Source organism: Zea mays, chromosome 4 (assembly GCF_902167145.1).
Source record: "Zea mays cultivar B73 chromosome 4, Zm-B73-REFERENCE-NAM-5.0, whole genome shotgun sequence".
In the NCBI taxonomy this organism is placed as follows: domain Eukaryota; kingdom Viridiplantae; phylum Streptophyta; class Magnoliopsida; order Poales; family Poaceae; genus Zea; species Zea mays.
In genome coordinates this window covers 134827274-134839938 of record NC_050099.1, presented here as the reverse complement: position 1 = coordinate 134839938, position 12665 = coordinate 134827274, and the positions used below count along the sequence as shown (strand labels likewise).

Sequence of the window (12665 nt, the reverse complement as noted above, 5' to 3'; positions counted from 1 at the left end):
GTAGCGGCCTCTCATGCTATAGTCAGTGCATAGTTGGTTCAAGAAAAGCAAGATGGGCAGATAAAGAGACAAGTTCCAGTCTACTTTGTCTCTGAAGTATTGAGCCCATCAAAAAGAAACTACACAAAGTTGGAGAAGGTACTATATGCTGTATTGATGGCCTCCAGGAAGCTTCGACATTATTTCCAGTCTTACCATATAATAGTACCTTCGTCCCAACCCTTAAAAGATATCATAAGAAATAGAGAAGCCACATGAAGGGTTGGCAAATTAGCCGCAGAGTTGAATGAATTCACTATTGGCTTTGTCCATCGATCTTTGATTCAATCTCAAGCACTGGCAGACTTCATTGCTGATTGGACACCAGGGGCTCACGAAGAAGGACATTTGATAGATGACGAAGCTTGGATAGTGTTCTGTGATGGTTCATGGGGAACCTTCGTTGCAGGCGCAGTGGCTATTTTAATTTCTCCATAAAAAATAAGAACCTGCTATGCAGCCAGGCTAGAATCCAAGTGCACAAACAATATTGCAGAATACGAAGCAGTCATGTTGGGGCTTCAAAAGCTTAAGGCCATGGGAATAAGAAGAGCAGTACTTAAATCTGACTCCCAGGTAATCATATCTTGACACAGTCTGAAGGCAAGGGATCCGAAGCTTGAAATATATCTTGACACAGTCCGAAGGATGGAAGCATCCTTCGAAGGATTTTCAGTGAAAAATGTCCCAAGAGGGGATAATGAACAAACAGACTTGCTAGCCAAATCAACGGCACAGGGACTCTCACTCCCCTAGAAGTGTTCTTTGAAACCCTTAAAGCACCTTCAATTGAACTTATGGAAAGGGTCGTGCTTACAATTTCGCCTGTGCATAGCGAAGATTGGAGAACAGAAATTGTATACTTCCTCTAGGGCAATTACCCTTCGAATGATGAAGCTTACATAAAAAGAATGCATGCCAGAACAAGGCCATATATGATTATAGAAGGGGGATTGTTTAAGCAAGGAGTATGCTCCCCATTGCTAAAATGTCTATCCAGAGCCGAAGGTCAAGAATTGATGAAAGAAATACACTAAGGAATATGTGGAGCTCACATTGGATCCATGCCACTCCTTGGCAAGGTCTTTAGAACAAGGTTTCTACTGGCCGAAGGCTGCTTCGGATGCAGCAGACCTAGTGCGGAAATGTGAAAATTGCCACAAATGTGCCAGGGACCAGAAGCAACCTTCATCTCTAACACAATTAGTTCAGCCCACTTGGCCATTACAGAGGTGGGAACTAGATTTACTAGGACCACTACCACCAGCCCAAGGGAATCTGAGATATGTTGTAGTAACAGTGGAGTATTTCTCAAAATGGATCGAAGCTAAACCACTAGCTACAATAACTTTAGCCACAGTCCAAAGTTTTTTCTGGCAAAATATCATTTGCCAGTTTGGGGTGCCGAAGGTCATCACAGTTGATAATGGAGCACAATTTGACTCCGAAGCATTTAAAACCTTATGTGATCAGATTGGAACAAAGATACACTTCGCTTCGGTATGACATCCAGAATCCAACGGTTTAGTAGAGCGAGCAAATGGAATCGTTATCACAGGAATAATGAGATCAATTTTTAATCTGCCAAAGAGAAAGTGGCCAGATGAATTGATAAAGGTGGTGTGTAATCATAATACTGTCGTTTCGAGATCAACGAGCTTTACCCCGTTTAAACTTCTGTTCAGCGACGAAGCAATAACTCCGGAAGAAGCAAAGACAGGATCAACAAGGACTCTGGCTTCTACAGAGGACGAAGACACTTGCAAAGTGTCAAAAGACTCTATAGAAGGGGTCAGGCTTCAGGCAATAGATCATATCAATAAATACCAAGCCAAAACAACAAAGTGGAGGGACAGGAAAGTTAGATTAAAGAACATTAAGCCAGGACATTTGGTGCTTCGAAGAATAGCTAAACCAGAAACTATGGCGGAACCGCCCGAATTATTCCAACTTAAGTGCCTAAGCCCCGCCTTAGAGACTAGACCACACTTAAATAGGAATAACCCGTCAGTCCCTTGGATCTAGTCCGACGAGGCCACTAACAGGATCAAGTACCACATACTCACTCGATGGTGAGGCACAGAGCAAATACAATAAAGCATAAAACCATACATTAAGGAGTATCAAATTTATTACATCATCATCGGAGTTTTAGCGAAAGTAGTAATCATTGTTCGGAATGCAGTGGAATAAAACTAACGATAAGTAAATGGAGAGATGGGGAAGCCTGTCCCATCACTCCTCATGCTCCTCCTCAGCTGAGGTAGGGTCCCACTCGACTGTCCAACCCGGTGGCAAGATGGACGGCCAAGTCACTCCAGCAACCATGTCCTCCAGAGAACCTGTAAAATTATGCCACAAGCAAGGCTGAGTAAACTAATACTCAGCTAGACTTACCTGGTGTGAGGAGTCTACTCCTCTACCTCTAGACATGCAGTTGTTTGGCTGAGGGGTTTGGTTACCAAAAGCACTAGCTGAGTCTAAAAATCAAGGTTTAGCTTTTTCAAGTTTTAGTGTGACTCTCTTAAGACTAAAGGTATACCTATCTAGTCATACATGGTATCAAACATTTAGCAATCAACAACTTTTGCCAAGTCATCACATTTCCACTTGTTACTCAATGTAGCAGCATGGATCAAGCAGTCTCATTAGCTGCAAGAAGCAGACGATTCGAATCGAGTTTCAAACCTTGCAAGGTAAACCTAAACACACGACATGGCGAGGCACTCCGTCCCCACACACATCAACCGTCCCCATCGATTCCCCATCAGCAGAGAGGGGCTCACCGCCTTGGCGTACAATGCCTCACTGACCCCGACTGCCGTCGTGCAGTGACCGCACTTGTACCCACCATAACTGGAATGGGAGACCACGTCTCAGGTCGCGTGAGGAGGGCAATCTGCTACCAGGTTCACTCAGGTACTAGGCTTACTGATTTACCATATTTCTCGGCATATGTTTAGTACGTTCAAACGCTTAACACACGGTACCACACCTTAATCCTTATTCCAATTTCCGTCTCGTAGACAACCAATCCCCATGGATTGTTGTCCACAGACCAACATCATTATGATATGAAAAATGGATACAACCAATTCCTGACCTCGCGCGAGTGCTAGAAAAATCACTCGACTTCTACCGAGATCCCTAATTAATAAAGTAGCTACTCGACCTAGCATACTAGTGTCCATCTCAAAAGGATTCCTGAGATCATGCAACTAGGGTTTCAAACAACTCCTACACTTAAGTGCACATTCAATCCTACAATCATTAAGTGTAGTAAAATAGCATAATAAGTAGGTTATGCATAAAACCGGGGCTTGCCTTCCAAAGCTGGGGCAGGCAGATCCTCGATGGCAGGCTCTGGTGCTGGATCCGGGGCTACCTCCTGAACAACTCCTTGCTCTGGCACGAGGATGTACTCTCCGTCAGCGAGGTTGCAATCTATCGAATGCAATGAATAAGAAATATGTATGCTATGACATGCAGGATTTAGTAACCATTATGCATAGTGAAGAAAAACTAAGTTAGTTGATAACTTAGGGTTTCCTTGTTATAAGAGGCTCTTAGTGGTTTATGCTTATCCATTTAGGTTTGAGGTTTGCTTAGAGGTAAACATAGTGGATTAAGACTTGGATTGCCCCTTGAAGGTTTTAGTAGGTACCCAAGGGTTTTGCTGTTTTGGTCAGGTAACATTTATCTCCACTACTTAATTCCTTCTTTTATTCTCTTTTTATGATCTTAAGGTGGGTTTGAACTACAACAGTGACTTCAAAATTTCTAACAATTCTGTAAAAATTACAGTGGGTTACTATTGGTCAGTGTAGTCTATCCTATAAAATTGAGGTCAAAAATAAATAGAATATGCTCTAGACAAAAATAACAAAAGTTGAGGCAGATGGGTCACTTTGCACTACATCTCTCATCTAGGGTGGGTTCTGTACTAAGAGTTATTTTTGCTGGTATCTATGGGTAATAACATGCTTCTGTGCCAAAAATCACAGAGGGCTACTTATTGGTTATTTAGTTATGCTTTTCTAAGGTTTAATGCCAAAAAGGTACTTATAACTAACTTGTTATTTGAAAAATATCAAACAACAGAACTCATATTTTTCCTATGTTCATAATAACAAAGTATTAGTTATCCCACGGTTTGGGGTGTTTTCTCCTTAGGATTATTTCTCTAAGATTTTCCTAAGTTTTCCTTGTTTGCATAAAATAAAAGGTATCTCATTTCTTTTGTACTAAACAAAGGTCTAATAAATTTTTCCAGTGAACTAAATTTAATAAGTGAGCTAACAAAATGTGGTTGCTCCCTGGTTCTTAATTTAAAATACTCTTTTCTATTTTCTTTATCTTTAAGCTAAAAATTATTTAAATGGCAAACCCTACCTTAATTTGGTGTACTGAGGGGTTTACTATTTTTAAACAGGTTAGGGAGTGATTAAGTACTTCTCTGATTTTTCTTATCCTCAGTCTAACAGTGTAACTATTTTTCCTTCTATTTTTCAGCTTTTGGCCAAATCAATATTTAATTCCAAACTTTAAATTCTTTTGCAATACTAAGGGGGTTTTTGCATTTTTCCTAGGTAGTTCTCACTATTTAGAATCAGGCAAAATTAGTTTGATCAAATTTGGTTGAATAAAACTGAAGTTATGAATTTTACAAGCTCTGTTTGCATTTAAATTAGAAATATTAAAAAAGTTTCCTCGAAAACCAGTTTACACCGAGGACCCTGGGTTCTTCCTAAACCATTTCTTTAATTTGTGCCCCTGCACAACTATTCCCCTAAGTCACTGACAGTTCAAAAACCCCCCTGACTTCTATTCCTTCTTCCCCGAGGTCCTTCCCCCCTTTTGAACAGTATCAGCGAAAGGAAAAATGGCGGTGCGGCTTACCGGCAGTGAGGGAGGTCCGGAGAAGGGTGGGGTTGGCTTCGAGAGGTCCTTGCGGTCACAACGAGGTGTGGCTCGACGACGGTGATGGCCGGAATCGGCCAGTCCACGTGCGCAGGCGGGCGAGCTCGTCGGCGGCGTGTGCTCCGGCCTATCCACGGTGATACAGGTCAATTCAAGGGCACGGGGAGCTTCACGGGGTGCTAATGAGTCGACCCGTGCAAGGAATCGAAGAATAACTCATAGTGGGGCTCGGTCTACGTTCGCCGGCGGTCGGGTGAAGTCCGGTGACCCTGATCCGGCGTCTCCGGTGAGGAAGAGCTCGATTCCTCGCTCTGGGAGCTTCACCGAGGCACGTAGAGTCTATTCCAAGGGTTGGACGGGGTTGGGGATGGCTCTGCTGGCCGGTTTACGGTGGAGGGGGATCGGGCGGCCGCTGGCACGCCGTCTGCAGGGCAAACACCGGTGATCTCTTGCTCTGGTGAGGTCGAGAGCGCGCGAGGGAGTACGGCTGAGACTTTGGCTGGCTTTATAGGCACGGGCGCGGGCAGAAGACACGGGCATGGCTTGGCGCGGCGTGGGGCGCGCGGGGTCGGGCGCTGGGCGTGCTCTGGCGCGTTCAGGGCGCGTCGAACACGTGGAGGTGTTCTTCTGCCCATGTTCAACAGCTCGCCGAGATCGCAAACGTGCGAATCTTGGCAAAAATCCGGCGCAGGCCTCCTCCTAGCACCTAGGGCTGTCTCTTGTATGTGAGTTCCAATGGCAAATATGCCCTAGGTAGGGAGATTTGCGAATGCCAAATCTAGCTTGTCCCACTGTCCACCTCGCGACAAAAACGATGCCAAATCTTGTCAAACGAAATTGGCTCGGTTTCAAACTTTTCCAGTGGGTGCCTTAGGTGGTTTGGCACCTTTTTGGTATTCAACCCAAGTGGTTTTGGTGCCATTTACTAAGTGAACACGTCTGCTCTTTAGATTAGGGTTAGATTTTGACTTAGAGAGAATTAGAGAGCTCTAGTGTGCCCTCTACTTAAGGGGTGAAATTGGGGTCTTTAAGGGGTCTTTTTGCAATGTTTCCCTTCTGCATTTTGTAGGTTATAATGTTACTTAAACTTTGGTTAAGGATTAGAATCAAGGTGTGGCAATTTGATGAACTTATCCCCTGATTCTTTTGCCTAGAAGTCTAGTGCCCTTAGGTGTCTTTAGGGTTTAATCACCTTGGCTCAAAATGACCATTGCTCAAAATGTGTGGGTGAAGCCTTTGCCATTAACCTCTCTTAGCTAACCCATGCTTCCAAGGTTTTAGGTTCTTATTCTCCTCCACTTAACCAGATATGATCACAAGTCATCAATGCATAAATGAAGCCATGGCCTTGGTAACACGTGGGGTGTTACAGAAACAGTGGGAAACCTACAACTCAAGTGGTAGGCCCCTTCTTGGTAGCATCTTTGTCAAGACCAGGATCATAAAGATTAAAATACATGGATGGAAATGATATTCCAAGGTCTTGGAACGCAAATGAGCTTCGAAGATACTATGTGTAGCAATCATGTAACTTTTCTTTTCCTATGGTACCCTTTTTTCCTTTCAAGAGGGGAGAAAGGTTTTTAACAGGGCCAAAGGTTGTAATTTTCTTTTCGCAGCCCTATTCAATACAAGAGAAAATTTCCCCCATATATAAAATGTAAAGATCTGAGATTACACCATCGAGTGTAAAAATATAAAGAAGCTCCAAAGTCATTCCTACGGGGATGCAGAGCTAAGATACCACCTAATAAAGGTGAAGAAGCTCCAAAGTCGTTTCTACGGGGATGCAGAGCTAAGATACCACCTAATAAAGGTGAAGAAGCTTCAAAGTCGTTCCTAAGGGGATACAGAGCTTAGCTCCAAAGTCGTTCCTAAGGGAATGCAGAGCTAAAATACCACCAAATGAAGGTGAAGAGACTCAAAAGTCGTTCCTAAGGGGATGTAGAGTCTGTGTGCGTGTTTATGTGAATTTTCTTATCTTCAGCATGCATTTGCATATTTCATCACATCATACTTCACATTCATCCAAGAATTCATTAGACATTTCTAGCTTCATCGCATCATGGCACTTCGCATGAGACTAACGAGAAGTCTAAAATGCTTCGTTGTGAACGAAAAGAAGGGAAGGTGTTTTTCGCCTTCGGCTCAAAAAAACGGTAACATTGGTTTCGTCCACAGCAAAGCAAGTAACAGCATAAGAAAGGTAATATTGCAAGATAGGCATAAATGTTTACAAATATATTACATTATTCGAATTTTTTTGCCGGATATAATGTTTTTCATTTACAAAAAAGAGCTCTAGGAGCATCTTTTAGGACTATTGGCAAAATTACAAGACAGCCTCGGAGCATTCTTCAGGACTGTTGGGATAAGCTTCGGTTCGTCAATCTTCATCAGCCTCGCCCTGGAAATAACAATGTGTCAAAACGATATTATGAAACACAATGCGATAAACACGAAGAAGCATGGAAGCAGCAAAATCTTCATACCTTGTCAATTAGTGTCCGAGCTTTGTCTCCAGCAACTTCTTGGCCACCCTTTATCTAGATTTGAGTGGTAAATCTGTTGCCTACGCTTCTAGCCTCGGTCGGTATGTTATCCAAGTCTGATGCTGAAAGGCCAAAGGTTGGTTTATTGATAGTTTTTAGGTGTTTGCATCCAACCTTGGAAAAAACAGCGGTCGTTCCACGGGCATCCACTAGTGCACAGAAGTCACCATGGTCGACTATGACTTCGTCAAGATCTTCAATTTCTTTTTCAATCCATTCGAGTGCCTTTGGAATATCTTCAGCAGAATGATCGCCTTCCTCGGATGTAGCCCCAACAGAATTAAAAATGCTCCTTAACCGAGAGGAGAATTGTGTCGCAAAGCCGAAGCATCTGTCTCGAAGTGTTTTCAGTGTTCACTAAGTTTAAAGTTCTTTTCAGCTTCGGCTTTGACTTTCAGGTTTAAAGCTTCGGATTCATGATTGAACCGGCTTGTGTTGTCTTGCAAAGTTGTTTTTGTTTTTTCCAGTTCTTTGCTCAACCTTTCAATTCTCGTGTCTTGGTCTGAAATTTGAATGCTTTGTTTCTCGCTTTGAAGACGAGCTTCAACGAGAGAGCCTTCAGCAATACTGAGCAAATAGTATTTTCCCTTCAAAGATTTTTCAAGGTTTCAATCTTTTTCTCCAAATCGTTGATGATAAACTCATTCTTTTTATCTTCATTCTCTTGTTGTAATTTCAAAGCTTTGCTCAGAAGCAGACTCTGTGGCAAAGACGAAGCTGCATTAGGTTTTCATCCTTAAAACATCAAAGCTAATTGGATGAAGGAGGAACAACAAAAAGTCATACCTTAAAATTTGAGTAAAACAAGCTGTCGGTGATACATTGTTTTCTATAATTGCTAATGTCCCTTTCAAGCTTCGGGAATCCGATACTCTTAGCGAAGGTATTCACAATTTTTGCTCTGGCACGATTGGGGATGCATCCCAAGATTTCTTCGTCTACCCACCAAAAAGAACGGACCCAGGCTGGTAACCACCAGATACAGTGCAGATGTCTGGCATTGCTAGACAACCTAAAATGTTCTAAATGAAGCCAAACTTTTACAGAATCTAATTGATATGATTTCTCCCTCCTACCCAGAATATGAAGATCAAACTAGCAATGAGCAGTAAGCAGACTGAATAGTGAGGCATTCAAATAAGCATAGCTCAAATCCTAACTACTCATGTAAGCAAATCAGATCAACACACATGAACAAGTGATTTATCCCATGGTTCAGCTCACCACAAAGGCTTGCCCACCTCCACATTGTTGAGGATAGCCACTAAGGCCAAAGGTTACACAAACCTTCCTCGATCTCAAGCCAAGAGCTTTCACTCTTAGTATAAGAGGTTTTCACTATGATTTGGGAAAACTTATAGCGTACCAAGGATGCAACAATCTTGCAGCTCAAGGAGAAACCACACACCGGCTAGGAGCAAGCTATAAGATTCAATGAGAGAGTGCCGGCCTTGAGAAACTCCAATGCTCAAATGGGAGTGCTGAGGAAACCCTAGGGTTCTTGATGTTCTTGGGGCTTTCTCTCAGCTTTGGAGGAGAAGCAACTGAAATTTGAGCCAAAGTGGAGCAAGTGAGGGAGAGGGAGATTCAAAGGGGACCAAGGGGTACTAGTAACCATGTCTATTGTATCTAGATGTCAGGATTCGCAGCAGGTTATCGTTGGAAACCTGTAGAATAATCAAAGCACGAGTTTTTACATTCCAATGGTCATTTAATGTCCGGCAGTGCCGCGTATATGCCCGACAGTGCCGCACAACCCAAACTAATCAGGTTGATATGAGATTTTGGCACTGCTAACTGGGCTCAGGTATAGGTGTTTTGTAGATTTTAAGCATTGGAGAACCAAGAATAACAGTCAAACTCACAGAAACTTAATAGTACACCATCTCTACACTAGTGAAGTAAATAAAACGTACACCATATTTTATAAGCTCTTGAAGTCCCTCTGTTGCCATAAGCTTTCTCCCTTTTTGTGCTTTTCATGTTACATTGCCTAGTAAATAGATTAGACCTCTAACTGTATGATCATTATCATCAAAACCCATAATTAGGGCTTGATTGCACTTACAGGATATCTCTAGGTTCATGGAAAAGCCCACCATCGAGCACCTAGTGGTCGTCAAGAGCATGATGCATATCATAGGGACAATGCACTATGGCTACTACTATCAGAGGAAGGAAGAAGCCATGGCTCCCATTGGTTACAACGACAATGATCATGGCACCAACGTCGATGGCCGCAAGAGTACCACTAGCGTTCTGTTCTTTCTCAGTGGTGACATCATCACCTGGCAAGCGAAGAAGCATAATGTTGTGGCCTTGTCAAGCTATAGGGTTGAATAGATAGATGGGGCAACAGTTTCGTGCGAGGGGGTCTAGTTAGCGCGCCTCCTTGTAGAGCTCAGGGGAGAAGAGACCAATGCCTTCACACTAAACATTGACAAACAATCCATAATCGAGCTGAGTAAGAACCATGTTTTCATGATCTCACCAAACACATCAACATCAGATACCACTACATTCGAGAATGCATCGAGGAAGACAAGGTGAAGGTGGAGTCGATCAACACCAAGCTCTAACTAGTGGACATCCTAACGAAGGCTCTTGGGCGGTACTAGTTTGTGCAGTTACAAACCATGCTCAACCTCGTCGACATGAAACATATGTGCAAGGCTTAGGGGGAGATGTTAGGTTGGTTAATCATGCATTATTTAGTTTCTTGCATGCGTATAAGCCCTAGTTTTGTGGAGGCCATGCGTGCTTAGCTAGTGTGGGAGATTAGTTTCATTTTGCGACCGAGAGAACACGTTGTGCGATGTGGGGATGGACACGTATTTGTGCACGACACAAGGTTTGCTTGGGTAGTCGGGTGCATTCAGTTCCTGCATGTTTCACTACAATAAAATGTGAAGAAGAACTGAAATGTTGTAGATTGTCTGCAACATAAAACATTGTGTCAAGTTCCAGTTTTTGTGTGTGTTATCGAGTAGATGTTTTTCGTTTCCGGCGCCCACGGGGAGCATGGTGTCCTCAGAGCAAGCAACAATAGGAGGCGGGACAGCACATAGGCGAGGACCGGGTGTGACTGCGATGTCAGATATATGGCGGTGGCGGCGGTCATGAAATGGTGTACTCTTCCTTCATCCCCATTGGCGAGATCGATAGCACGTGAAGAGTCATAGGTCTATTTTCATGACTCGACAACGGTCGAGTTGAGAGCCCATTTCAAGGGTCCTTCAACTGCTGTGCAAGCAGATCTTAGATGTAAGCGTGCTTTCTGGAACTTTATATTATGATCCAAATTCTCATGACAACTAGATTATTTAGAAATCTATATTCTTAAATAAGCTCTTCGAAAAAAATGTCTAAACAACTGTATATGGATTAGACTTACCTTTTATTAATACTCCCTCCGTCCCAAATCAATATTTATTTTATTTCTTGATTTTTATATTTATATTCAAATGAATGATGATAAATCTAAATACATATACAAAACATACACATCTATTAATTATTGTATAAATTTATTAAAAATCTAAAATGGATTTTGATTTGGGATGGAGGAAGCAGCACTCATCAATTGAGGGCCTCCGCCACAAGCCACAGCCGCTCCGAGTCCTGCCCGACTGCTCCACAGGCCACTCGTCACCCCAAACCAAAACGAAGCTGCGGGCCTGCGGCGGCAGCAACAGAGAGCAGAGATGCTGCAATTCCCGGCGCTGATGCGGCAGTGGCCATCGCCGCCGCTGATCCCGGCGTCCACGCTGCTCCCCGTGCCGGCCACCTCCCAGGAGGACGAGGTCCTCCTCGCCATGGCCGAGTCCGACCTCGAGGACAAGGTGCTGTGGTCCTCTCCAATCCCTTGCCCCTTCTCTAATCACCCCCCCCCCCCCCCCCCCCCCCCCCCTCTCGCGTCCCCTTTCCTTGCCCTGGCCAGAGCCCACGCGATGTCAATGGGTGATTGATGACGCTTCCCTTTGTTTCACTTTGATCGTCGCTCAGTTGAATGAGATCCGGAAGACCAACAGCCACCTGATTATCATCGGGAAGCCCACAGGCGACACCAAGGAGGAGTATGACGCTGAGGTGGAGGACGACGATGCAGACAACGTCGAGGAGTCTGATGGCGATGACTTCGACCAGGAGACTGGTTGACCCAGGCGGCTCCCCGCTCCCCCCATGCTTCGCCGGCATCCTTGAGCGTCGCCATCCCCACTGCCCAGTCTGTATTTCGCAATCCCTGAGTCGCTCCTGCTATCTAGATGTTCTGTGTTACCCTATTCTGCTGCTGCTGTCTGTTCCCGGAATTTGAGCATGTCCTTGTCATGTGGACCTCGTCTATGAAACTACTAGATGATTAATCGATCCAATTTAAACGCTGTAGTACTTTCCTCTATCTGTGCCAGATACTGCTACTTCTTTCCATTTTATTCTTTGTGCCAAGACCAATAAGTTCTTGTCAAGTTCCTTACTTTGTTCTATTTCTTTTCTGGTCGGAACTTCCTGTATGAAAATTCGGTAGCACAAGATTTTGGTTCGCTCAACAGAAAAGAGACATCAAGGAGCAAAAATGGAGCTATTAGTAATATCGACTTGGCATAGTAACACACGGCTATTGTGATAGTCAGGTATCATCAACCTGGACATTCACATCGATGATTCCTTAAAAAAAACAATGTTGAACTATAAAGTGTCTGTTGCCGTGCATTGCTGGATGTGCCCATTAATTTTCATTGATCCCTGCTGAATTTCTATTCTTGACCCAAAAAAAAGGTTGCATTAATTTTGAGTTCCCTAATTTAATAAGGCCAGTTTCTATACTGTGTTATTTGCAATGCATACTTTGAAGCTATGAATATCGAATACATTGTGTCTTATCTTCCCCATTCTCTTTTTTCTGAACCTCTGTACGTAAAATTTTCATCAAAATTTGATGGTCCAAAGACCATTACTTATTATCAGTGGACATTATTACAGGCTGTACAACACAGCATGGCATAGTTTGATAGTTATAATAATTACTGCAAACTGTTATTTGCTTTAGTATAATAAGTTAATATCATCTTCCACCTATAATGTTTTATTCTTGCCAATCTAAACTTGTTTTTGTCATATTTTCTATAGAGGAAAGATCTCTTATTCTAGGATGAT

General features: G+C 43.2%; 1 protein-coding gene across 1 annotated transcript; it reads left to right on the top strand.

Annotated features, from left to right (window-relative positions):
* The first annotated feature begins 11181 nt into the window (after nt 1-11181).
* On the top strand, nt 11182-11896 carry LOC103653702 (uncharacterized). Its single transcript, NM_001320346.1, has 2 exons — nt 11182-11353; nt 11517-11896. The coding sequence occupies exons 1-2, from the start codon at nt 11216-11218 to the stop codon at nt 11667-11669; spliced, it is 291 nt and encodes a 96-aa protein (NP_001307275.1). The 5' UTR covers nt 11182-11215; the 3' UTR covers nt 11670-11896.
* Nucleotides 11897-12665: the final 769 nt, after the last annotated feature.